At 45.6% G+C, this 27,770-nt stretch overlaps 1 protein-coding gene and 2 long non-coding RNA genes across 3 annotated transcripts in view; all 3 read right to left on the reverse strand.

Annotated features, from left to right (window-relative positions):
* Sec31a (SEC31 homolog A, COPII coat complex component) overlaps positions 1–14,957 on the reverse strand; it is a 56,657-nt gene extending 41,700 nt beyond the window's left edge. The window contains exons 1-5 of the mRNA XM_032916104.1: positions 14,616–14,957; positions 4,602–4,681; positions 3,809–3,932; positions 1,886–2,084; positions 412–507 (exon numbers count right to left, since the gene is read on the reverse strand). Of these exons, the coding sequence (XP_032771995.1) occupies positions 412–507; positions 1,886–2,084; positions 3,809–3,932; positions 4,602–4,680 (498 nt within the window). The 5' untranslated portion in view covers position 4,681; positions 14,616–14,957. The remainder of the gene's footprint in view (positions 1–411; positions 508–1,885; positions 2,085–3,808; positions 3,933–4,601; positions 4,682–14,615) is intronic.
* Positions 14,958–19,496: 4,539 nt separating this feature from the next.
* On the reverse strand, positions 19,497–21,384 carry LOC116912565. Its single transcript, XR_004389468.1, has 2 exons — positions 20,816–21,384; positions 19,497–19,751 (listed from the first exon to the last, which is right to left on the reverse strand). It is a non-coding gene; the product is annotated as an uncharacterized LOC116912565 (long non-coding RNA).
* A 2,150-nt stretch (positions 21,385–23,534) lies between these two features.
* On the reverse strand, positions 23,535–27,399 carry LOC116912566. Its single transcript, XR_004389469.1, has 3 exons — positions 27,050–27,399; positions 26,819–26,959; positions 23,535–23,610 (listed from the first exon to the last, which is right to left on the reverse strand). It is a non-coding gene; the product is annotated as an uncharacterized LOC116912566 (long non-coding RNA).
* Positions 27,400–27,770: the final 371 nt, after the last annotated feature.

The following is a 27,770-nucleotide window of genomic DNA, read 5'->3' on the forward strand; positions in this document are numbered from 1 at the left end:
GGTGCCACAATGCTGGCGGTTGGCAGGCGCTGAATGACACCTCACTGCTCTAAGACTCACGGACACTTTGAAGAAACACTGCACTTTGTTTTTAATCTTTGAGGCGGGGTGTCACTATGTAGCCCTAATGGTCTGGAGCGTACCATGCAGACCAGGCTGGTGTGATCTGGCTGCCCCACCTGCTGAGTGCTGAGGCTAAAGGCATGCACCCCCATCCAGCGTCACTCTACGTAAGGCCTCACGCTGGATTCCAAGTTGATTTCAAACGCAGGACGATTTCCCTGCACCTACCTGATAAGACGGAAGCATATTTATCGATACTTTACCGTGCTACTGGAAATGAACATAAATGTGTTTAAAAGAACGGCTTTTTGGTTCCTTGATTGCACTGACCAACAGTTAACATGATACCTGTGTTTTAGCTCCTGGAGTCATTGGAGTTGCAAAATTGTTTAGATCCCAAATGTAGATTTCAGATTCATTAGCACCAGAGGCCACCAAATTGGTCTGCAAGAGAAACAATGACCAAATAAGAAATAACTGAAAACCCAGAGTAACTAAAAACCAACATGCTGACTTTAATACAGTGTTTACTGATCAAAATGATCACGTGACTTCCTAACTACCTGTAATTCACCAAACCTGAAGTTTTTAGGGAAACATTATAAAACTTTTCAAATGAAGTATGTCTACCAACAGTGAAACCCATTTTAAAGAGGCGCATTAAAAAAAAGGGCAGTTCCGGCTTAAACTGTTGAAGAAGCATCGCACTGGCCACACAGGTCCTGGGACTGGTGGATTTGCATCTCTGGAAGACAGTGCGACAAAGAAGACAAACGATCCCTACAGCTGGTCTGACTTTCCAGGGGCCCCACAGCTGGCACCCAGACTGGCCCAGGACAGCTAGGAAAGCCTGCCCTCCGCTCACATACTCCCAGCTCATGGGCATACAAGTCTGTTGCAGGGAGCAGCATTCCTGGGTGCCCTCTACTCCAACCTGCTGGGTCAAAGCCATCCTGAAACTGGCCTCATCTGCTACTGCTCACGCTCACTAAGTTTCTATCAACTGGTGCCATGAGCTAGCCTAACGTAGGCCTTAAAGCTGTGGGGCTCCTAATTTCTAAAGGTGCCCAGGCAGAGGGCAAGACACTGTTGGTGTCTTTCTTTTTTTTTTTTTTCTTTTTTCTTTTTTTCGGAGCTGGGGACTGAACCCAGGGCCTTGCGCTTGCTAGGCAAGCACTCTACCACTGAGCTAAATCCCCAACCCCAACTGTTGGTGTCTTAATTTCAGCTTTGCCTGGGGTAGGTTTTATTCTTCATGCGTGTGTGGTTGTGTGAGGCCACATGTGAAATGTAGGTGTGCATGCACCTGTACACAGAAGGAGATCAGAGGACAACCTTGAATGTCACCCTCCTTTGACATAGATCTCTCAGTGGCACTGACCTCACCAAATAGGCTAGACTAGCTGGGCAGAAAGTCGCAGGGATTCTTCTGCCTCTACCTCCCAGCACGGAGCTCACAAGTGCACAGTACCACACCTAGCACTTTCTCAGGACTCTGAGAACGGAGCTCAAGGTATAAATTCTTACCAACTACCTCCTCAGCCCCTTGGGCTTCTGTTGCTGCTGTTGAGACAGGATCTCCTGATTATATAGGCTGGCCTTGAACTCACCATGTAACTAAGGCTAGCCTCAAACTCCTGCTTCTTTGCATGTACCCCCAAGTGATGAGGTACCATGCCCAGGGCCGGCTCCTATTCTCAACTCTGAACTTTACAGGCTTAAGTCTTTACCTTTCATTCCCAATACTGAGTCCTAGAGTATTCATAAAGACGTATGAATGAATGTATTAACAACTATGAGTGAACGCCAAACAAAGTCAAACCTGGAAGATGTTTACATCCAAGGCTCTCACTGGCCCAGTGTGCTTGTCCTTTTGGGCAATCACGACTTCCTTGTCTCCAGCTATAATTTTAGAAGGATCATAGAGAATAATGTTTCCATTTTCTCCACCTGCAATCAAAACTCCAGAAACATCTCCTTTGGAATCCATTTTATGAGGTCCCCAGATCAACTTGTGGTACCTTAAGGAGAAAATATCTAAGTCAGTCTTCAAGTGAAGTAAGTACCCAGAACCTTTAATTATATTTGATGTGTGTATCTTTGTACATAATACAAATTAGTTTCCTTTTGACTCCTGCTGATTGTATAATCAGTAAATAGAATTTTACTTATACATTCATGATTGATTTCCTGATCTTTAACCAGTGCAGACTCTACAGAATAACAGCATAGAAAGTCACCTTCATGGCAAAGGACACGAGCGTAAAAATGACTTTATCTGTACAACTTAATATTTGTTTGCAAACATTTGCAGAACAGGGCTAATCAACTGCTTTCTGAGAAAATAAACCATTCTATTTGCTATGGGAATGTCCACTAATCTGTAGCCTTGAAACAGAAGTGTTAAGAGAGTCACTGGAAATCTTCAAAGCAGAAACACGGTGTCAAAATTAATTGGAAATTTTCTAAATGAAGACATGGTGACAAAGTCCTGTTCCTTATTTCTGGCAGAGGATAATGATCTAGTCTCAGGTGAAGATAAAGTTAGGAGGGGGACGGAAGTACATGACAGTGGTGGGAAAACCTTCTAGACAAGTGCATCTTGGGATCTGGTAACAGGCGGAAGTCCCGGGAGGACTCAGAGCCCCGGACTCATCTCCCAGCTAGTGTCCTTGTTCTTTAAAAGCTGCTACAACACACGAAGCCTCATCCTCTCTGCATCACTGCACAGTGTAAGTGGGACAGCAAGATGGCTCAGAACACAAAGGCACTGCTGCCAATCCTGACAGCTTGGGTTTGACCCCAGGACCAACAAGGAAGTTGAGAACCAACTCCTACAAGCTGTCCACTCTGGTGCACATGCCCCTCTCCATACAAACTCAGGCATGGTGGGGCACACCTTTAATCCCAGCACTCACGAGACAGAGACAGGCTGTCCTGTCTACATAGCTAGGTCCGGGACAGCCAGGGATACATGGAGATCCTGTCTTTAGAGAATAGAAAAAGGAATTGTGCGTGTGTGCATGCGTGCGTGTGTGTGTGTGTGTGTGTGTGTGTGAGTGTGTGTGTGTACGTTTGTGTGTGTGAGTGTGTACGTTTGTGTGTGCTCTTGAGTGCACATATGCACATTCTTTTCTTTTTCATAACTAACTTTAAGAATATACTTGCATAAAAATGCACTTGTATAATTTTTTATAAGTTTTTCATGTCACTGGCATTATTTCTTAGTTTCTAATAATCATAATTACAGGGCTGGAGAGATGGCTCAGCGGTTAAGAGCACCGACTGCTCTTCCAGAGGTCCTGAGTTCAATTCCCAGCAACCACATGGTGGCTCACAATCATCTGTAAAGAGATCCGATGCCCTCTTCTGGTGTATCTGAAGACAGCTACAGTGTACTTATATATAATAAATGAATAAATAAATCTTAAAAAAAAATAATAATCATAATTACAGACAAAGTAGACAACAGGGCTGGGATGTAGCTCACTTGATAGAGTGTTCGCCTAGATGCACAAAGTCCTGAGTTTAGTCACAGGCACTGCACAAACTAGGAGCGGTGGCACTTGTCCACAACGCCAGCACTCGTGACACAGAGGCAGAACAAGAACTTGTTCAAGGCCATTCTTGACTATTAGTGAGTTCCAGGCCAGCCTGGGCTACAGGAGACCGTGCCTCAAAATAATAAAATAAAGTAAAATGAAATGGTTAAATAGCGGTGTGCACCTGAAGTTGCGTCTCCTACCTGTGAGATGAGGAGAAAGTAGCACAGGACTTCATATCCAAGGACGGGTCGGAAAGGTCGAGCTCGAATATCTCAAGGGAAGCATTGGTACTGAATGTCGCGTCCAACTGCTGAGCAGATGTCCCTACAGAAAGCACGCACGGTAACTCCAAATGCAAAGTAAGAGCGAGCGACAGAGGAGAATCCTGCTTTCAACGGATGTCATGAACCCATCTGTGACAAGCCCTCAGTGCATCCAGCACTGAGCTGGCTGTGCTCCGCAGCTCAGAGCGCTGGCCCAGGACTAGGAGAGGGTAGTTAGACAGTTGTTTAAAGACCGCGGGCATCTTAGAGCTAACTGCAGTACCGTCCATGATGGACTGCACCTGCTTGGAGTCCGATCCTAAGCAGCTCTCTGGAGAGTGAGGAGTGATTGGGGGTTCAGGAGAAGGCCTGGGCAGAGAGGGGGTAGGGGGACTGCAGCTGGAATATAAGGTAAATAAATCAGTTTTTAAAAAAGCAGCTCTCTATTAAAAAATGCCTCTGTCAAGTTTGCTCTCCTTCATTGAAACTCTGTCATCTGCCGTTCCAACTACCCGTGGCTAAAGACAAACGTGGCTCCTATGCACAGGGAAAGATGCCAGGGACAGTGACCAGTGCTGAGGCTATGGGGAAGGTCACCTAAAGAGAGGTAGGGATCTTGCTGGAGAGTGACAAACTTTTCAGAAGATGAAGCATGAACTAAAGCTTGAATGCTAGTATGAAGATGGCCGTCCCAGAGGTGGGGTAACCCACGGTCCTCTTCCGAGCTTACCTGTGGCCAGGTAAATGGGGTGGTTCTGGGCAGGGCTCCACGCCTGCATCGCCGTGCGGTCTATCTCCTTTAGCTTCATTCTGCCAAACGGACATTATAGAGAGATATATGAGCATATAACCCACAATAGTAAGAAATACACAGAAACATACCAACAGCCACTACAGTATTAACAACACAAAGACCAATGGCACAGCTGTGTCATTTGCTAGAAATGCCCAATATTAAACATAAACTGTGGAACTATTTTGAAACAAATATTCTATTATTCTAATTCTTTACAGATCATAGAGTTGAGTACCCGTATCTGAAGTGACTGGGACCAGAAATGCTTCAGATTTCAGAGTTTCTCTAATACTGGCATATTTTCCAGACCTTACTTACTGGTTGAGCATGCAGAAAAATCTAACATGCTTCAAAATATGAAACTTTCAGAAATTTCAATTAAGTTTGTTCAACTTACAGTCCCTTAGCTAAAAGTCGGTCTATAAAATACCTCATGAGAATAAAAACAACTAGCCAAGTGCATGTATGCATGTCTCAAGCTGACAGGAGAAAGCTATCAGGAGTAAGGACACTAACATGATGAACGGGATGATCTTCGGGATTACACAATGGTAAAGACGTTTTAAACTCATCCTCACAGTCAGACATGGTGGTGTATGCCTATAATCCCGGCACTCGGCCAGCTGAAGGAGAACCACACAGAGGTCAATGGCAGCATGGGCACACAGTGAGTTCCAGGACAACCCGTGCTACAGAGGGAGACCCCGCCTCAAAGAAATAAAATAAACTCAGTGACTTTAGACTAAGTCTAAATTGTGCATATATAATTTTGATTTTTCAAAAATAGTCTTTATGGGGCTGAAGAGATGGATGGGTGGTTAAGGGTGCCTGCTTCTCATGTCGAGGACTCAGGGTCAGTTCCCAGCACCCAGACGGTGGCTCACAACCACCACTGAGTCTAGGCCCACAGCATATGACACATATGTACACGAACATATACACATACCTATAAACCAAAGAATAATAACTGGATGTGGTAGTGCATGCTTTTAATTCCAGCACCCACGAAACAGAGGCAGGTGGAGCTCTGTGAGTTTGAGGCTAGCCTGGTCTATACAGTGAGATCAAGGTTAAAACCAGTGTTGTTGTTGTTGTAGTAGTAGTAGTAGTAGTAGTAGTAGTAGTAGTAGTAGTAGTAGTAGTAGTAGAAGTAGTAGTAGTAGTAGTAGTAGTAATAGCAATAAATCTTGTTTTAAAAATCAGGCTTTACATTTTAGAGCAGTTTTTGGTTTGTTAAATGCATGAAAAGTGCAGATACCACAACTGCCCCCTTCCCTCTAACACGAGCCAATACTGACTGTCATCCAGTCCCGTTTCTATCAGGTACACACTCAGTGTACACTTCACGGTTCCGGCCCGTGTACAACGAGGTGTATCCACCACTCTAGTATTCTACAGGGTAGTTTTGCTAACTGAAAATCTGCATTCTGCCCTCCCCTCCCTCCCTCCCTCCCTCCAAATATACATGAAACTTACATAATGATTTCTTTGTGACGTGTACATGGGTCCTAAAGAAGGTATGGTCTATTTTTCAGGGTCCACAGTGGAGGGTTAATCAACACCTCCTTGTCCAAACTATTTGTGTTTTTCACAGCCATGTCTTCTTGTCTCTCCTGAACTAGAGCACAGACTCTCCAGCCAGGCTCCCTCCAGGAAGGGGTTCGTGTTTTTGTCTGTTCCTCCTGCTGTTCCCTCAGCTTCCTGAACATCACTTTCTTACCACAGGGATACTGAGCATACATGTCTAATACATCCTTCACCTCTATGAAGGAACCTAGTCTTAATGCATGAATGCAAGTATTATCTTATTGACAGGAAGAAGAAATCAACATGTAAGTTTCATGTATATAGGTAGGGAGGGAGGAGGGAGGGAGGAAGGGAGGTAGAGAGAAGAGGGCAGAATGCAGGTTTTAGCTTAGGACTACCCTGTAGAATACTGCTCATATATCATGTGTATGTGTTAGTGTGGATAAAATGTGCAAGCACACGAGTGTGTGTGTATGTGTGTGCCAGCAATCCACCTGAGAAGCTATCTACCTTCTTTTGTAAGACAGTGTTTTATCAATTGCCTGATTTTGCCAATACAACTTGGCTGCCTGGCTGGTGGGCCCAGGAGTCCACCGTCCCCAGCTCCCCAGTGTCCCCAGCTCCCCATCACTGGGATCGTAAGTGCAGGTCATCATGACAGCTCTGCTGTCTGGTTCTATAACTTGTATCCTGCTAGTGCTCATTCTTTTCATGTAATTATTATTGTTTCTAGAACTTTTTGATTTTCATTTCGATATACTTCTGGTTCTGCCTTTGTGATTTGAAATAACTTTGTTGAACGACATCAGTCCTCAATCTACTCATCGACTGCTAGCTGTACAATGAAGTTAGCTCATATCATCTTTTCTAAATTCAGTCTTATGTGTATGGATGCTTTTCCTGCACACATGTCTGTGTACCCTGTGTGTACAGTGCCCACAGAGGCCAGGGGGCAGGGTCAGAGCCACTGGAACTGGGGTTAGAAGTGGTTGTGGTTCTCTTTTGCAAAAGCAGCCAGTGCTCCTAACTGCTGAGCCAGCTCTCTGGCCCTGGCTCAATCTTGCGCTCCTGGTTGTCAACAGCATTCTCTCTCAGTACCTTCCTCTGTGCCCCTGAATGTGCTTGCACTTCTACTGACGCATTCGTCAGCTTTGACATCGTCATCACAGCTACAAACTCTCACAGCCGCTCTCCCACCCTCTGCCTGCACGAGCACACCACTGCCTTCCTGAGCCCTTCCAGTGACATTGTTCTCGGCCCTCGGTACCAACGCACTCAGCACTCTATGGCCGCACTTTCCAGTGCCCTGGGTGCCCTCCAGAGGAGCAAGTTCACTTCGTCCGTCTCCATAGAAGGGCTTTGGACCTGAGGTGCATGCATTCCAATTGTTTCTACTTGAAGATTTCATAAATGATAAAAGTAAGGTACAGAAAGTTAGATAATTTGCACAAGCTGGCAAGAAACAGCCAAGAGTGAATTCAGACGTTTAACTCCAAAATGAAACTGCCTATGTTTGGGTATTCAGTTTTTCTATCATCATCACCATCATCATCATCATCTATATGTGCAGGCATATGATACACGGCTATGCTCAGTGTTAAAGGGCCAGCCCAGCATGCCAGAGGCCCCACAGCCCCAGCACTCCAGAGGAACTGGGACAATCAAGAGTTCATGGACATCCTCTGCTTCAGCTACTTCCTGACCAGACTAGGTCCATGGGCCCTGTTTCAAACCAATAATAATAATAATAATAATAATAATAATAATAATAATAATAATAATAATAATAATAATAAAGTTAGATAAAAAAATACTAAGAAAGGGCTGGCAAGATGGCTTAGCGAATAAAGGTTCAGGTGGCAAACCCAGCAGCCTGTGTATGACCTTGAGACACACAGGGTAGAACGGATTCCAAAGCCATCCTTGGACTCCACTTGCACACATGCCCCTTGCGTTCACACATATACACAAAAATAGTAATCATGTTCATTTAAAAATAACTGAAATCTTCACAGCGATGCACCTGCACTGCCAGCGCCTGACACGAAGAGACAGGAAGCTCACTTCAGAAGTTAGGTGGGGCAATGCCTCAGTGGAAGCAGGAGGAGGCCAGCTTAGCTACTACATGAGACCCTGTCTCAAAGAAGGCAAAAAGGAAAAGAAACTCATTCTAGAAAGTGTGATAGGCAGCTAGGCACAGCGCTACACACCTGCAGGACGATCAAGAGTTCCAGGCCAGCCTAACAACAAAAGGCTCCGTCTTAAAATCCTGCAAGAATAGCCTGGTCTACATAGTGAGACCCAGAATCAAAATAACAGAACAAACCACTGGGAGAAAGCAAGGGAAGACACAGCAAAGCATGCTAGGTGAGGTAGGAGTGCACACAGCAAAGCATGCTAGGTGAGGTAGGAGTGCACACAGCAAAGGCGTGCTAGGTGAGGTAGGAGTGCACACAGCAAAGCATGCTAGGTGAGGTAGGAGTGCACACAGCAAAGGCATGCTAGGTGAGGTAGGAGTGCACACTTGTACTTCCTGGGTAAACTGTGTCAACACCCTGCCCCTGGTTTTGGAGCCTGCCTCTGCTACTATTAAATATGTTTGACACTGCTTAGCTCTTCTGGGCCCTGCTTCTACACTTGGAAAAGGTGACTACCTCATGAGACAGAATGAAATTTAAACAAAATAACGTATATTATAGAGAACCAAATAAAGAGCCCTGCACATAGATGAGTGTTTTGATGTACTTGTCCTGTAATTCTAATTTTTAGGAAGGAAGGAAGGAAGGAAGGAAGGATCGATCACAGATCTGAGTCTATCCTGCACTACAGAGCAAATTCAAGGCCAGCCTGGGCAACTTAGTGAAACCCTGTCTCAGGAAGTAAAAAGAGACAATGTTCTAATTCTAGCATTTAGCATGAGACAGGAGGACCCGGGTGGCTCACTGGGTAGCCAGCCTAGCCAATTTCCAGGTTTGGTAAGGTTTCTTGCCTTAAAAAAAAATGGAGAGATGGCTCAGAGGTTAAGAGCACTGGCTGTTCTTCTAGAGGTCCTGAGTTCAATTCCCAGCAACCACATGGTGGCTCACAACCATTTATAATCAGATCTGGTGGCCTCTTCTGATGTGCAGGCATACATGCAGGCAGAACACTGTATAATAAATAAACCTTAGGGGGAAAAAATTTTAAAAACTTTTGGGAAATGCCTCATATTTAACCACAATAATATTAAATATAAATTTAAAAGCAAATGAAAATGAAGAACAACAGAAAAAGACACCCAACGCTGACCTCAGGCCTCCACGGTACATACAAGAGCTTGTGTCAGCTAGCACACGCATATGGACCCATTCACTCACACACACACACACACACACACACACAAAGGCGGCAGTGGCATCAGCTCCTGATAGAATACCAGTGGCTGGCTAGCCTGTACGAAGTCCTGGGTTCAAGTCTCAGTATCAAAAAAAAAAAAAAAAAAAAAAGGCTGGCCATGATGTTCCAAAAGCAGAGGCAGGTCTGCAAGTCTGAGGCTAGTTTGACCTATACAGTAAATTCCAGACGAGCCAGGGCTACATAGTGAGACGTAGTTAAAAAAAAGACTACTTTTTATCTAAGACCGGTACTTAAGGTCATTCTGGGTGAAAAAACATTCTGATTTTGTAGGAACCCCCCCCAAAACAACAACAGAAACCCAGGACCTAGTTTCTTCTTGTGAGCCTTCTTCTCCTATCAGTCACTGACTTAATCTTGAAGAGAAACGTCAAGTTCCAGCTCAGTTATGGAAACCCAGTTCCCGTGGCTGTCAGCAAGCTCCTACTGTTCTCTTCAGTCGCACGGCGGGCATGTGCAACAGGTACCATCCTTTTGTAACTGGCTCTCCCATTAGCGCATATCACTATGGTTTTATCCTGTCTGCCTTTTTACAAACTGCTTTCTGCACCATCGTGTCAATTCTCAATCAGGCAATAAGTCTCGCTCCTTGGGGATTCAAAATTGCTTAGAGTGGGGCCAGTGAGAGGGCTCAGTGATTCAAGGCACCCACGGCTCTTCAGAAAGCCCAGGTTCAGCCCCCAGCACCATAGAGCAGCTCACAACGGTCTGCAACTTCAGTTCCCAATCTGAAGCCTTCTTCTGGCCTCCCAGGTTTCCTGGATGTAAGTGGTACATGTAAATGAGCAGAAGCATGGGCATAGACACATAAAAACACACAGACAAAACCAATGGGCATAGACACATAAAAACACACAGACAAAACCAATGGGCATAGACACAGAAAAACACACAGACAAAACCAATGGGCATAGACACGGAAAAACACACAGACAAAACCAATGGGCATAGACACATAAAAACACACAGACAAAACCAATGGGCATAGACACAGAAAAACACACAGACAAAACCAATGGGCATAGACACGGAAAAACACACAGACAAAACCAATGGGCATAGACACATAAAAACACACAGACAAAACCAATGGGCATAGACACATAAAAACACACAGACAAAACTAATGGGCATAGACACAGAAAAACACACAGACAAAACCAATGGGCATAGACACAGAAAAACACACAGACAAAACCAATGGGCATAGACACAGAAAAACACACAGACAAAACCAATGGGCATAGACACATAAAAACACACAGACAAAACCAATGGGCATAGACACATAAAAACACACAGACAAAACCAATGGGCATAGACACAGAAAAACACACAGACACAGAAAAACACACAGACAAAACCAATGGGCATAGACACAGAAAAACACACAGACAAAACCAATGGGCATAGACACAGAAAAACACACAGACAAAACCAATGGGCATAGACACAGAAAAACACACAGACAAAACCAATGGGCATAGACACAGAAAAACACACAGACAAAACCAATGGGCATAGACACATAAAAACAGACAGACAAAACCAATGGGCATATACACAGAAAAACACACAGACAAAACCAATGGGCATAGACACAGAAAAACAAACAGACAAAACCAATGGGCATATACACAGAAAAACACACAGACAAAACCAAAGGGCATAGACACAGAAAAACACACAGACAAAAACCAATGGGCATATACACAGAAAAACAAACAGACAAACAAATCTGCACAGGACAGCCTGAGGTATGGAAAAAGTACGTAAGTTTTGTTTCAACTTTTAATGTCTATGTTCAAGGGAAAACAAGTATACTAATGACCTAGACAAGCTAAAAAGACCAGTGTCAGATAAAACTCTTTTATTAATTTTTAACTGCTTACATGATCTTGTAAAAGAAAAAATACTAGCAAGGAGTGGGTAGGAGTTAATTTCAAAATAATTTGTAAAAAGAAAAACTGCTACTTTTTTAAGCTGGGGTTTGGGTTTAGAAATCATTACTAAAGCACACAGAGCCCTGAAATCTCTAAATAAATAAATAGATAGAGAGAGAAATAAATAAATATCTTGACTAGAATTACACTATATTTATTAGCAGCAAAGGTCCAAGGGCTACCTAATTCCTGAATGTTTAGTTAATGGGTAACACCGAGATAACCACAGGGACATAGAAATGGCTAAGTAGGAACTCAAAGCACTCCTAAGTGTGCCTGTTTCTTTGAGCTAACACTCAATGTTCTAGTAAAAACTAATCTCTTTGTAACCTGTACAGAACAAAGTTTCAGTGCCAGTTGCATGAAAAGGAAGCCCTGTGACAAAGGACTACACCTGTGCAGTCAGCTATGAATCAAATTAAACAAGAATCTCTTAATCAATGTGTTTACAAAGTGAGATGCCACGAAATACAGTTTCACTGGATTTCTTACAAATATTTAACTCCAGATGACTTTCTCCGAACAATAGAATGAAGCTATCTATGCTTCTCAGTGACATCCTGTCCTTATAGTTTTGTGTAGCTTTTCAATAGTATGTGATTATATTCGCAATGTGCATAATTCATTTAAGAGCCATTTTACCCAGAACACAATCATAATAGAAATGGAAATGAGGAGCTTGAGGATGGTGGTTCCCCCACACCCATCACCTCGGGTCAGTAGGTCCAGCAGAGCAGGTGGACTGAGGCCGGAGCAGACACCCTTAGCTTAAAGCTCAGCTTAAGTCTCAGCCCCACACTCCCGTCACTGCATCTCTGTGGTCTTGCTCCTCCCCCACAAAGCTATCAACATCATATCTTGTGAGCATTAAATGAGGTCTCACCGTGTTTAGTACACTGCCCAGCTCATAGTGAGTAAATACAAATAACGGCTCTTCTGAAATCACACTTTAAAGGGCCAGGGGAGAAGGCTCATCCATTAAGAATGCTTCTTGTTCTCAATTCACAATTTAAAAGGTCTATCCCAATCAGACTTCAAGAATACATCTGAGTGCGAGGCAAGGTGGCACACAGAGGTGGCACTCCTAGTACTGGAGACTAGAGGTAGGAGATCAGTAGTTTTGGGCCAGTCTGGGCTAAACAGATAGTCCCCCCCCCCCCAAAACAGCAAGAATTGGAGATGCAGCTCACAGTGTGTACCTAGAATATCCAAGGTCTTATGTGCTGCTCCCCTCAATAAAAAAAACAGAAACGAAACCTAAAGTCTGAGAAAACTATATTCCAGACAAGAACTCTTTTAAACTTTCTCCGCATATGACAATTACATTGAATTAAGTGGAAACTTTCTTCTTCCTAGTGATCTCCTTTAGCATTTTTAAATTACATGCACATGTGTTTGTGCCTGTGTAGGCTTACGCACGCAGGAATGTACGTGCATGTCCCCTCAGAAGCCAGAGGAGTCAGGTCACCCTGGAGCTGGACTTGCAGGTGCTGTGAGCTGCTTGATGTGGGTGCCAGCCAGAGCGGTGTGTATATACACTGATGAGCCACTTCTGCAGGCCTACACTCATTCTCTCATTGCAAGCTTTCTGTAGCAACGAGAGCCCACAGTACCATTCTGTCAGAAACAGCAGCCTTGCAAACAGCTGCCCCACACCTCAGAAAGTGCCAAGTCAGAGGTAATGGGCTCAGCACCTTTGACTCTTAAACGAAGAGTGCAAATCCCTTCCTCGTACTATTTTTGGTAAAAATCCGTTTGGGCAGAATAACTCGAGAAGCACAGGAATACTGTTTCTCCAAGAGTTAGCATTATTAGCTGTTCCGGGTTCCTCTCATTCAACTAAATGAAACAGTCACCCTTGCTAGCTGAACTACATGTTATCATACAAATCTACAAGATAAAATGTTAGGGGATGAAGTTAATCTACAGAAAAAGGAAATACTACGGGTGTGGTGGTCATGCCTAAGATCCCACAGCTTGGGAGGTTGGAGGAGGGTCAGAAGTCAAGGTCATCCTTAGCTAGTCAAGGAGTTTGAGACTACTCTGGGCCACAAGAGACCCTATCTCAGAGAACGAAGGAAGGGGGTTAGAAGAAAGGAAGAAACAAAAAGAAACTAATTTAGCTCTATCACTTGACAAGTCTTTAATATGGGATTTTCCAACCTCATGAAATTACAAAGAAAATTCTACCCAGGTATGTGCATACAGTGTACACATGTTTTCTAGGACGATAGCCCAATGCTTCCAAAGGGGAATAAAAATGCCAAAAGATTGACAGTCACTGATTTTTACAGTTCACAAATGTCTTTCTACTTACATGTTTCAGAAAAAAAAAAAACGTTTACAAAATTAACCAGTGAAATCCAAAACTCATCTCAAATCTCACGTTTCCACACTCCACAATGTGTTACATATTCACAATTAGATAGAAATTATCCAAAAGTTCATATTGCTTGCAAACCTTTCTTGGTTTGCTGTAACTAAGAGTTAAAGAAACAAGGACAGAACTACTTAAAAGGGCAGTACATTTCAGCCAACTCCTGAATAATCAGGATATAAGGGATACTGTAACATGAGCGAGCTTCTTATTATATATAATATATAATATATAGCATATATTATATATAATATATGTTACAATTGTAGACAAAAAAAAAAAAACAAGTTTCAGCTTTGTATAGTTTAACAATTTGGAAGTACTATCAAAAAACTCTTGCAACTTCCAAGAAGACCTGCAGAATTAGTTCTACGAGCTCACAGAAAAAGTTTATATGCCCACAAGTCCAGGCAATTATTTTACAACTGCCTCACAATGTAATTTAAAACAACTGCGCAAAATCATACACTTTTGAAGTACAGACTGTGATTAGCGACTGCTGTCCCTAAATAATACAATCGTAGTTAAGTGATAGTAGTCTTCCTTTCAGATCTATGAACCTTTAAATTTGGCAACAGTTCAAACGCAATTTAAAAAAAAAAAAATCTCAACCTAACTGAAGTCAAAGAAATAATCCCGAGGTCTGGTTCCCTTCCATGCCCTTGGGGATCGCACCACTTTGTGCAGAGGGTCTGAAAGGCTCCTAACCTCACTCACTCCCGAGCAGGGCAGCCTGGAAACGTTGGTAGAGGATGACGGGCGCGATCACCCGGCAGCTGCGACTCCAGGCGTTGTCCCGGCGGGGCCGAAAGGAGACAGGGGGGCGCGCCGACAGCGGAAGAAGGGCCTCGGGCCTCGGCAGCGGACACCGAACCTGGCGAGGGGCAGGAAACAAACGGCGGACACACCTGGCGGACCTCAGTGACCTGTCCTGCGTTAGCCCGCGAACGTCGGACTCTCCCAGGATCCGCCGCCGCCCCTCCTCCGCGGCCCAGGGCCACCTCCACGCTCCGCTCCAACGTGGCAGCCGCAGCCCCGCCTGCCGGCCGCAACTTCCGGGTGCGGCGACTTGCCACGCCCACCCAGCCGGCCGGCACTTCCGGGAGCAGCGGTCCGCTCCTCCCACCCCGCGGGACTTCCGGGAGCAGCGGCTCCGGAAGACTAATCGGGCCGGAGGTAAAGACAGCCGCGCTTTGCGAGGAGGCGCCTAACGTAAGGATGCGTCCTCTTGGCAGTGGATCAAGGGGAAGTCGCGCTGGGCGTCTCCGTCAGGAAAGAAGAGCGGTGACGGGGAGGACGCCACGTAGCACTCCTGTGAGGCGTCAGCAGCTGCTGGCGACAAAGCCGACACTGGACTGGGCGGGCGAAAACTGAGCTGCATGGACCGGTTCAGTTTGTGGCTCGGCTACCTTTTCCTTTTGAGCACTTACGTGATTTTGTCGCACACACCCAAAGGCTATTATGTATACTCTATAGAGTCATAGCTGCGTGAGTGAGGTATATCGAATGAAGTTGGTATCCTTAATATTTCAGTGACTATCCATGGTATTTAGACCTATTAGCACTCGCCTTGGGCTACTGGAATAAAGTAAGCATCCTAATTTGAAAATCCCAAACTGGCGCGCGCGCGTATGAGTGTAGGTAAATTGGAGCATTTGAGATTTTCGATTAGGGATATAAACCAGTAACTGGAAATGTAGAAACTGGTCTGTAGAGCAAAAGAATGAAAAATGGTTGCTGAGTTGGACATCATAGCTCATGCATATGATGCCACACTCAAGAAGTAGAGGCTGGAAGATCAGTTCAGGGCCACTCTTGCAAGAGAGTCCTTCTCAAAAGAGCAAAACAAAATATACCACCACCAAAGGCTGGAGAATGGCTTAACAGTTAAGAGCACTTGCTGCTTTTGCAGAGGACTTGGGTTTCCCAGAACCCGCATGGCAGTGCACGACCATTTGTAGCTCCGGTTCTAAAGGACCCTACACCACCTTCTGACCTCCAGCAATATCTGCTTGCAATAGAGCAATTTCATAAATGCAGACACTCAACACATAAAAAAATGAATAAACCGTAAACAACAAAAAGAAATTAGGTGCTGAAATTCCCTATTCCCAACTTAAACTAGCTCTACTTTATTTCCGGAATTTTTACCAGATGAGGCTGGTTTGGGACCCTTTGGTCCCAGACACTTAAAAAGGACATTACTATCTCCCTTAGAGCTTCCAACCTTAATGGACGTGCTGCCTCGTTGTACTTTTTTTTTTTTTTTTTTTTTTATTTATTTATTATATATAAGTACACTGTAGCTGTCTTCAGACACACCAGAAGAGGGCATCGGATCTCTTTACAGATGGTTGTGAGCCACCATGTGGTTGCTGGGAATTGAACTCATGACCTCTGGAAGAGCAGTCAGGTGCTCTTAACCGCTGAGCCATCTCTCCAGCCCATCGTTGTACTCTTTATTTAGGGTGGGATTACAAGTGAAAGTGAGCCAGATGAAAATCACTTGTTATAAACTCTTAGCACCTGGACTGAGCTGAGGTCTTCTAACATAACTTGTTTACCACACCCAACTTTGCTGTTAACACCTTCCTTAGACTCCTTAAATGAAAGAAATGCTTCTTTATTGAATACAAAGTGTAAGCAAGCTGGACTTTGAGGCAGAAGCAGGAAAACTGTGCGAAGCCAGCCTGAACTACAGGGTGACACCTTGTCTTTACATGTAAGAGTTTTTGCCTAGTGTGATGATGGTTTGCATGTGCTTGGCCCAGGGAGTGGTACTATTAGAAGCTGTGGCCTTGTTGGAGGAAGTGTGTCACTGTGGGGTGGGCATAGAGACCCTCCTCCTAGCTCCTCCTGTACCACGCCTGCCTAGAGGCTGTGATGCAGCCATGTTCCCACATTGATGATAATGGACTGAACCTGTAAGCCAGCCCGTTGTCCTTTATAAAACTTACATTGGTATCTGTTCGCAGCAATAAGACCCTAAGACGCCTAGCATACACGAGGCTCTGTTTAACCCCTATTAACAAGCCAGTAGACCTAAGTACCGGAAAGTAGAAATGCTTATTCACCCTCTCAGTGTCCTACATATGTATTTCACTTTAAAAAGCAAGTTTACAGAGCTGAGGAAATGGTAACCCACCCCACCCCAAGGACAGGGCCCATGTAACAGCTAGCTTAGGACAGCAGCCAGCATCTGTAAGTCCAGCAGGAGAGGAACAGAGAGAGGCAGTGATCTCCAGCACAACAAACATAAGGGACTTCCAGGGTGCAGGAAAGGACAGTCCCACCCTGAACATGGGTGGCATTGTCAGACTGGAGAGTCTGAGTTTAATAAAGAGGAAAATAAAAGTATGTATATCAGAATTTGCAAAGAACTGCCTGCACCTATAAAGGAAAAACTAGTACCATTCACAAAAGCCTTTTAGCTCACTTCAGGGAACTTATTAACCAAGCCGTGTGGAATGAAAATGAAACTCTTGGAAAGAAAGTTCATTTGCAGACTGATTTACTCACTGAAGGCAGAGGGGAGGTAACTAAGTACATAAGCGGTGGATAGAGTCAGTCAGTAAATTCACCAGGTCAGATAGAAGACAGCAGGGGAGAGGTGGCAGAGCCTCATGGTGCACAGCTCAATCCCTGTGATGCTAATAAGAGCTAGTTTGACTGGTTAGTGTTCTCTGTGCCATTGCTGTCACACACCCTGCAGCACCTCAGAAAGGCCTGTTCTCCTATCCTAAGCCAGTCGTGGCTGGCTGGTTTCTTCTGGAACTGCAGGCAGCATGAACTCCTAAGTTTAATTATGCATCTGTGGGGGTAGACATTGAATTCAGGGACAAAGGCCAGAGGTGTCACTTCATCCTTGGTTCCTCTGAAAGAACATTAGCTCTTAACCCTTGGGCCATGTCCCCAGCCCCTACATGAAATCTTAAAGCTGTCCTTACCTCCTGTGGATGATTGTCAGGGAACAGGGAGCAGTCTCGACTGGCTTTTATCCAACTGGTAGGAGGGGCATAGGGCTCCAGTTATGTAAGCTAGTTAGTTGCACTTTGACGTCAGAGGGTAAATGTGACCAGAAAGAAGATGGCAGCCTTAGGTAGCCTCCTGCTTAAGTCAGATAAGCACAACCCCAGCAACTGGTTACTTTTGTTTCACTGGGTTTTAGATAAAAGAGTAACGCAACAGAGTTACAGGTACAACAGAGGAAAAGAGGGGAAAGAGCAAATTATGGTGCCACGTGCCTATGCCAGTTCATGGGAGGGAGGCACAAAGACAAGCAGGTCATCCTCGGCCTGGGCCCAGGTTCTCTCAAGAAAACAGCAGCTCAGTGAACTGAGGAACACAAGTAGCCTTTTACTGTTAATAAGTCAAACCTAGAACTAAAGTTTGTACTCGGAAGAAAAATGATAGCATTTTGAGGAAGTTCCAGAAACTTAACCTCCCAATGAGTCTACAGCAACAGAAGAGGCCTGATCCCTGGGGGGAGAAGTGGATCAGTGACCCCAACTCCTAACAGGGCATCTCCAAGAGATCAAGGGCCTAATTGATATCCAAGATACAGCCCTCTAAAGGACTGTTTCACCTTATTGAAGACTCCTGACAAGGCCAACACCAGTTACTGGGCCAGATGTCATGAAGTCCTCAGATGAAATTGGACCCAGTGATGCCGGCCATAAGGGGAGACAATGGGGTGAAATGAAGTGGTTTGGAGACTGATGAGGTACAGCCTGTTGGGTAAGCAGATTCTATTCCTCAGAGGCTGCCAACTCCAGAGGAGCCTAAGAAAGTGATGGGCTGCCCTTGCAAAGGGAACAGCATCCTCTCTACCCGACAAAGCAAGGCAGTCTGACCCCCGGACACGCTACAGACCCAACCAACAGGTAGGAGTGAGAAACTCCCACAAGACCAGGGGCACTGGTCCCCAGCTAAGAGTGATGGTGACTCAACACCCCACTGGGGACCTTTGGGTGGCACCAGAAAGTTGCCCTGACACAGACCGACGAGCTGTTTCCAAGCTTGCATTAATTGGAGGAGAGTCCTAACTCAGAGAAAGGAGTTCTAGCTTTCCCCACTCCCTTGTATGGGCAGCAAATGTTGTGGTTTGGCGTAGCAAGCAATAAAGAGCTCAGAGCAGGAGAAAACTGTTTATTATTATAGTGCAAAGGAGCAGCAGCTAAGGCAGTGGCACAGGAGGACAAACTGGCTATTTTTATTAGGTAGCTACGTCATTTAATGTGCTTCCTGCAATGTGCATGAGGTCACCTGTCTGAGCTAGCCCTCCACAGAAAGCAACTCGGACAGGAAGTTACAGTTCATTTGACAGTCACAACATTCCAGCACAGCACGCACTCTTGCTTTTCTCCACAACGCAAAGACTTCAAATTCATTTTCACAAAGCTGGGCTGGAGGCGGCTCAGTCCTTAAGAGAGCTTACTGCTCATCCAGAGGCAGGAGAGTTCAGTTTCCAACACCCAGCTCACAGAGCTCACACAGCTCAGAGCTCACAGCTGCCTGTCACTCCAGCCTCACGGAGGGCACCGCAGACAAACGGCATTACCATTACAAATAAATCTTTACAAAAAGGGAAAGAATAACAAAGAGTTTAATTCTTTTGATAGTTTAATCCCTTTCTCATTTCAAGAAGATAAAGTTTAAACAAAACTGTCAAATCCTTTGCATCATGCTTACATTTGAGAAAACAGCAGCAATCTAATGTTTTAACTTTACTATTTTGAGATACACTTGTTTACTTATTGTGTATATGTGGTCAGAAGACAACTTTCAGGAGCCAGGTCTCTTCTTCCACACTGTGGATCCCGGAATTAACTGAGGTCACCAGGCCTGTGTGAAGAACAGGTTTGTTAGAGAAGGAACGAGGCACGGGCCCCAGAGAGGGAGGACACATTAGAGGAACGGGGGTCTCCCTGTAATGGAAGAGCCTGGGCTCCAGTCTAGGGGTCATCTGTTTTTATTTTTCAACATTTATAGGCTATTTATCATAGAACTTTCTACTTTTCCATTATTGGCAGACATAAAGACAGTTGTTGTGAACCAACTGTCTTGTTGACTTTATGGTTTTGCTTCCCAGTTGATTCTAGAGAAGTATCTGTAGTTCCAGGTTCTCTAGATGAGAAGACACACACCAGGCCGGCAGGCCGGCAGGCAGGCGTGCCATAAGAGAGGACTGTTGACAGAAGGATCTAGAACACTGAACTGAGGACTAGCTAGTTCCCAGCTCCCTTTTGCAGTATTTCTTTAGCTGCTGGGCCATACCTCTGATTATCCCCAACTTCCTAATGTCAAAGTGACATTCTTCATTTAGAAGGAGGTAAGTAACCCCTTTAGCTGTCACCCTACCAGTTCTCCTTTTACTGGTGGTTGTAAAACCCCACCTGTCCATTTGGTCCAGCTAAGAGGCCATGGAAGAGTACCCTCTGTACAGCCATGCCATCCAGCACTGACTCCTAATCCAACTAACTAATGGGTGTCTGCTGGTCTGCAGTGACATTACGTTACGGAGGCAGTGAGACCAGGACACAAATACCTTCTTCCACACATAAAGAAAGTGCTCAGGCATAGATGACATCAGGGAAACAGTTACTGGCTTTCACACAGCCACAGGTTCAGTTACACTGATCCCCAGCCACGTTTCCTACTGGTTGTATTCCCTCAAAGTTATTTCTACACATCTGGGGAAAAACCAAAACCAAGCCAGCAATCACGGAAATCCCAGGTCCCTGAAAGACTGATGTAAAATCAGAGCTGAAGGCCACCAGCCTAGTAACTTAGAAGTCCGGCTCTACATAAAGAACTTAGTTCTTCTTACTGCTGAAAAGTGAAAAACGGAAAAAAATGAAGTAGAAAAAAAACAAAAAAACAACTTAGTAAGTTTACAAATCCCTTACCTTATATAAATCTTCACATTACTGAATACATGCGTAAACATTACTCTATCACGGAAAAACATCCTTTGATTTCATTCCTACAAGAAAAAACAGACAAATCAGTGCAAAATGACACCACGTATTTAAATCCGACTTTGTGAACAGCAGGAGGAAGCTAAGCACAGACATCTGCACCTGCAAAGTTCAAGCTCCACTTAGAAATGCTTTGTTCTTTTTTCCTGCCCCTTTAAAATGTACACTCAGTTTTACAACTAAATATCAATTCTCTAATGTAAAGCGTGTCAAACCCATAAAGCCTGTTTCAGGTGTGTTGTAATAGTTTGTTCTCATTCGTGTAGCTTCTCATCACCGAGCTGCTATTAAAACGTCTACCCTATCATATAATAAAACTGCTTATTTTGTACTTTAATATATTTCCCTAAGAGTTATTTATTTTATGTTATATGTGCGTGTTTTGCCTGTATGAATACATGTGCCCAAAGAAAAGGGCTTCAGATCCCCTGGGACTGGAGGTACAGGTGGCTGTGAGCAGCCGTGTCAGTGCCAGGAAGTGAACCAAGCCCTGTGAAGGGCAGCCAGCCAGTGCTGTCCACTGAGCCAGCTCTCCAGCCGCTTCATACATAGAAGGTATTTATTTTTTAGGTTTCTAACTAAAATCTTCCCAGCAGGTGTGGCGAACCTGTAACCCAGATGCAGCACCATGCATCTGAGAATAAAGATAGCCATGACTGCAACCCAACAGTTGCAATCATACGTGAGAACCTCATGTGTGGTTTTGTTTTTGGTAGCCCAACTGTGTTGCTCTCATGCATCAACTTTGAAGGTGACAAGGTTGTGCCTCAACTTCAAAGTCAGTCTTATCTGTGAGTAAAGTGGGCTCTATGGACAGGGAAGAGTAACAGAAGGCCTCCAGACAGCCAGTGTCAGGCTAATGTGTGCGAGTCTTGAGCCATCAGCCTGACTAAGCCCCAGCAGCCAGGCCCCTGAGGTGCTCTTAATTGGATCACTGGAGGTGGGAAGGGCTCACCTTCTGGATCCATAGAAGCATTCACTTCCCACCAGCTTGCCCACCTCGTGCTGGTATCAGAACCCAGTTCTCAGAGTCCAGTGTTTCTCTACCACAGCGGAACTTGTGGACAGATACTACCAGCTTCCTGGTTCCTCGTTGTTGGGCTGGCTGGACCTCAGCCCGTGAGGCCCTCTAGTAAACACGTCTGTGGTGTGTGTGTGTGTGTATTCATTATCCTTTCAGTTCTGTGACTTTAGAGAACCCAGACTGTGAGGCCCTCTAGTAAACACGTCTGTGGTGTGTGTGTGTGTGTGTGTGTGTGTGTGTGTGTGTGTGTGTATTCATTATCCTTTCAGTTCTGTGACTTTAGAGAACCCAGACTGTTCCAGCAGTCTACAGAATATCAACGTTCTGACGTCCTGATAGTCCATCTAGAATCTTCTCATGAAGAGAGCCAGTGCCCACAAAGGGACAAAGAAGCACCAAGGAGGAGACAAGTATTTTGCAAATACATGCTCACCACACTATACACATCAAGCTTTGGGGGAAACGTAAAATACTTCGGTAATGTAAAGTATTTGAACAACTGGACCACATTCCCACTCCAAATACTAATACCACTCTAAGTATGGGGACACCTAATTTTTTAGTCTAGTCGCATCAGCTTTTCTAATTACCTCCGTAATTAAAAAGAAATGCTCCAGAAAACAACTAAGGAAAACATTCTGACTTCAAACACTTTTAAGTGCCCTAGGAATATTCTATGCAAACATAGACAAGAAAAAAAAATCAAGTACTTCAAAAAAGATCCATGAACTGGAGGTCAGCCTGGTCTACATAGTGAGTCCCAGAACAGCCAGGACTATGCAGACTGTCGTGAAAAGCAAAAGTGGAGGTTGGGAGAACAACACGCTAGCAGGCCACAGAGCTGGCCCAGCACTTATGAGAACTTGCTGCCTGAGCAGCCACATGGCTCATGCGCTCTTAACTTCAGCTTCCCAGGATCTGACACCCTCGTCTGGACCCAGGAACCAGGCATGAACTCAGTGCAGACACACATTCATATAGGCATTAACACCTATACACAGAAAACTTTAAAAGGAACCACTTACTTGGACACATGCTCTTACACTCATTTACCAGATTCAAACACCAAATCCAAACACTAAGTATAAATCCATATAAATATGAAACAAACGCACACTTTATAGTAAGCCTCCAAGACATTGCTCTGACCTCCGCCTCCTGGTGTTCTCTGACAACCCCTCTCTATGGTTAATCAGACAGGGCCTTTTCCCTCAGTGGGAGCCAGATGAGTCAGCAAAGGGACTAACACTCCAGTAAAGCTGACTGTGATGCCGACAGGGCCAGTGTGAGGATCAGTGTGGAGAATAAAGGCTCAAACTGCGGCCGGCACCCGCATACGGCTCATCTCTGAGCCTGAAGGGGATTTGCTGTAGAGACTGGGGTCCAATTCACAGCACAGACATGGCAGCTTCACGACTATCTCCAACTCCAGTTGCAGGGGATCCGATGCCCTCTCCCAGCCTTCTCAGGCACCACGTGAGCACATGGTACAGACACATATGCAGGCCCAACACCCTCACACATAAAGTAACTAAAGGACCGGCCTGCCATTAAGACCGATGGCCTGAGTTGGACAGACTGCATCACTAAGAATATTTAATATATATATATAAAACAAATGACTATACCTTTCCTGTATATTTCATAATCATCCTTCAAAGCCACACATTTCTTTCAGACATCGCCAAGAATACAATTCCTGGAAAAAAAAGAGATTTGATTTTAATCGCGTGCCAGGGGCCGACACCTGCTAACACAGCATCCCTTTAGTAAAGCTTGCACATCCTCATCAGTTCCTCAGTAATCACAACAGCTCATTATGTGAACAGCAGTGAAGGGTTTAATCATCGGATATGCAGCTACAAGAGCAAACAGGAAGAACACACAAATCACCACAGGAGAAGCCCAGAGACCTTCAGAGTAGGGCCACAGACCTGCAGGCCTACGAGGACCTCCGTACCTGTCCTAGGAGACTCACAGCAGCAGCACCCAGTTAAACAGGCTTGCTTTAGATGGTCCACCGTCTCCCTGCTCAGCTGCAACCCGCCCCGCTCTGGTCAATGTCTTAGCAGATTACGTTCCTGAAACCGCTTAGCCCACGTGGTGGTTTGAATGAGATAGCCCCTCAGACTCCTGCATTTGCATGCTTTGTCCCAGGCAAGAGTGGAAGGATTAGGAGTATGGCCTTGTCTGAGCCCAAAAGCCCACGCAGAGTCTCGCTCTCTGCAAATGTGAAGCTCTCAGCATCTGCTCCAGCGCCATGTGCGGCTGCCCCAGGGTAATGGACGAACCCCTACAGCTGCACGCCAGCCCCAGCTAAATGGTTTCTTCTGTAAGAGTTGCTGTGCTCATGGCGTATCGTCACAGCTACAGAACACTAAGCCTAGGACAGCCTGGATTCTCACCTCTGCAGCAGTGTTACGGCACCGAGCACTACCTCGAGGTCTTTAATCTTTAACAATGTAGGAAGACAAAAGTATCCTTGGGGTAATAATCACAAAACTTCCTCCAATCATACATGGCCTTCATACTTTTTATAAACTTACATTTATGTACAGCTGTTTTTCCTGTGTGCGTGCCGGCATGCCACCTTCATGCCTGATACTCAGAGGGCTGGGCGTCGGCTCCCTGGAATTAGCTATAGCTGGTTGTGCACTGCCGTACGGATGCTGGGAAACAAACCCCAGCCCCCACCAGACCAACGAGTGCTCTCAGCACTGAGCCATCTCTCCAATGACAAATCTAATATGGACACCCAGATTGGCCTGGAACTCTGCATGTGTCTTCTCTAACCTCACCCGCCCACACACATAAATCCTTGTACCAACACTTAATATGATTTTTCAACTTAACCCCATTATCTTGTGGGGGACACAGAAGTCCCCTGGCTTTTATGTGGAAGTCAGGCCATGTGGAGTCGGTTCTCCCCTCCTTTCCATGGGTTCTGGGATTGATTATGTAACCAGGCTTAAACAAGTACTCCCACCAGAGCCATCTTGCCTGGCCTTGGTCTTTTTTTTTTTTTTTTTTTTTTTGGCTTTTGTTTGTTTGCTGAGCTACAAACTGAGCCCAAAACTTTGTGCAAGGCTGGATAGCCAACTGCTTTCCAGTAACACAGAGCAGGAGGACACCTGCCAGAGAAAGATACTTCTTAAGGTGCTTGTAAGTCGGGGTCTGGCTATGTAACTCTGATTGGCCTGGAACTGGGACTGACTGTCTCTGCCTCTCAAGTTGCTTACTGTTTCTTTCTTACAAATGGGGGAGTGGGGATGAAGGGGCCCTACTACAAGCTACCACTCTGAGCATGCGCACAGGTGGAAATGGCACTTTTACCCTCTGCTGGTACCAAGAGAGACAGGAACTTGAGGAGCAAATAATCTAGAGAACAAAGATGTAGCAATATTTGTCTGCTAACACTCATGTATCACTATTAGTAACACTCAAAATGTAAGCGGCAACAATGACCACCAATGTCCGACACACACACAAGGTTACACTTTGGCAATAGTGAACCCTTTTTCAGTTTGTCAAGACCTGGTTTCTTTGTATAGCACTGACTGACTGCAGGAACTCACTCTGTGGAGCCGGCTGGCATTAGAAAGCAAGTGACCTGCCTCTTTAACCCACTGCCCTTGCCGGGCACACACTACCACTACTGCCTAACAAAAAGGGTGACCTACCATTATTCTGTAGGAACAAAGCCAGCCACAAAAACCCTATGTACTAGTTTATGATCCTATCTATCTGAAACATCCGGAACAGGCAATCTCTACAAAGTTGCTTCTAGGGAGGGGCGGGATATACAAAGGAAGAGTTAATGTGAGTGGAGTTTCTTGGGCAAGAGACACAGTGCAGTTGGTAAAACACTACCCCAGGTTCCCAACGCCCTAAGTCCAACTCCAGCTCCTTAACTGGGCTTGGCAGGAGTGCACCACTGGGGAGGTGGAGGCCAGATGATCAATAGAACAGTCATGCTAAGCTACACAGCCAAGTCTCATCTAGCCTGGGTTACAGGAGACTTGTCTACAAGAACAGGAAGAATGATGTCCTTACAAGGTGAGGTGAGACCTCTAAACTGGCCTGAACCTTTAATGCCAGCCTTAGGGAGATCACCCCCAGCTTGAGAACAGACTCTAGGAAACAAGCCTGCCTCAGAAAGATAATAAAACGGGGTTGGGGACTTGGCTCAGTGGTAGAGCGCTGGCCTAGCAAGCGCAAGGCCCTGGGTTCGGTCCCCTGCTCCGAGAAAAAAAAAAAAAAAAAAAGAAAGATAATAAAACTGGAACTGTTCTAAAGACAAGCGCAGGTTGGTGATGCAGTGGCTGAAACCAGGCACAAGTCCTGGGCTTGAATCCCAACTCAGATGGGCCAAGAGCTGCTTAAATGAGACAACGCCAAACCCTCACCCAACTGTTAATTGTGAAAAAACTCACTCAGGAAAGTTTTAAAAAGCATAAAACCTTGTATTTTTGACAGTCAAGCAAACATCTGCACCATGTCTTCCCCAGCACGTGATTTCCCCAAAGTTCACGGGCTATGTTTTAAAAGAATAAAATAAGTAGTTAAAAAGGGAAATAACAGCAAAAGCTGTTTATTTCACCCGAATAAGATAAAAGTAGATAATGGAAAGGCTTGAGTAAATTAATCCCTTTACGACATGGTTGACTTCAATCCTGAGTAAAGCAGGAGAAAAAAATCTTGTTGGACTTGAATTTCGGATCATTTGAAGGAAACAAAGAAATGAAATGCCTCAATCGGTGGCCTCCAATAAAATCTTCTCAGTCCTGAAAGCCACCCATCCACGAGGCCCCATTCCCAACCTCGATCAATGATCTGCCTGCCCTAAGTTTCCGTACCTGAGCAGCTCCCACCGCAATGGAGGCTAGCAAGGGCCTGAGAGACCTTACCTTCTTTCATTAACCACCCAACATCTTCAGAAAAAGGGGTCACTTATTAAAACACCAGAGCATCCTCGGTCAAGCTCCTGTGGTATCATACATAGGCCCAGGTCACACCAAGAGCTCCTGCGTCACCTCCGCACCATTGACCTACAAAAGAAGGGGCGAGATGAGGGCCGAGATCACTCTTTTGTCCCACTTGGTACAAAGCATTCAATGGACATCGCGACCTGTCCCTACCCGTCTCCTGGAGACATGCTCCGGCCAGTCCTCACGGGCGCGCGCCACCGTCGCCAAGACCAGACAGACGTCAGCTCGGTTCCCACCTCGCTACTCCCCATTACCATGCTCGCCCAAAGCGCGATGGCGCCGGATTGCGCACCAGAAGGTAAGGACCGAAGGCACACCCGAACTCTAACAAAAGGAGGACAGAATGGCAAGAGGGAACGTGCCTGCGCAGGCCCCAAAAGGCGCCGGGCCTCTCCTATTGGCTGCTGCGACACAGCTGGCCTGCGATTGGCTAGGCAGTCGGAAGGCGTTCAGCGCGTCCAAACCCCGCCTTTCCGGTCAAGCCGCCCAGTCCTCAGCCGGAACTGAGTTACCGCGACTCAAGCTCTCACGGGAGCCCGGGAGGGAGAGCTTCACAGGGCAGGGTAGCGGGACGTTTCTGTACAAGGTACCGCAGCCTCAGGGAGCGCCCGTGCAGTGTCGCGACCTATCCTCCGGCCGCGTGGGCAAACGCAGCCGCCGAGCCGAGGCTCTCTACTGCGGGACGGCAAAGGTGGGGCGGCGGCACATCGCCGGACGTGCGCAACCGGACCTGTTTGGCGCTCAGCGTTTGCCTTCCGGCTTGAGTGAGGTTACTCAAACTTTCTTCTTGCGGTTTATTAGGCGTCTGACTTGGTAGCGAACGCCAGTGATCTCAGCCTTTCAGAGGTGTGGTAAGAAATTCCAGAGATGG

This window comes from Rattus rattus, chromosome 11 (assembly GCF_011064425.1).
Source record: "Rattus rattus isolate New Zealand chromosome 11, Rrattus_CSIRO_v1, whole genome shotgun sequence".
NCBI lineage: Eukaryota > Metazoa > Chordata > Mammalia > Rodentia > Muridae > Rattus > Rattus rattus.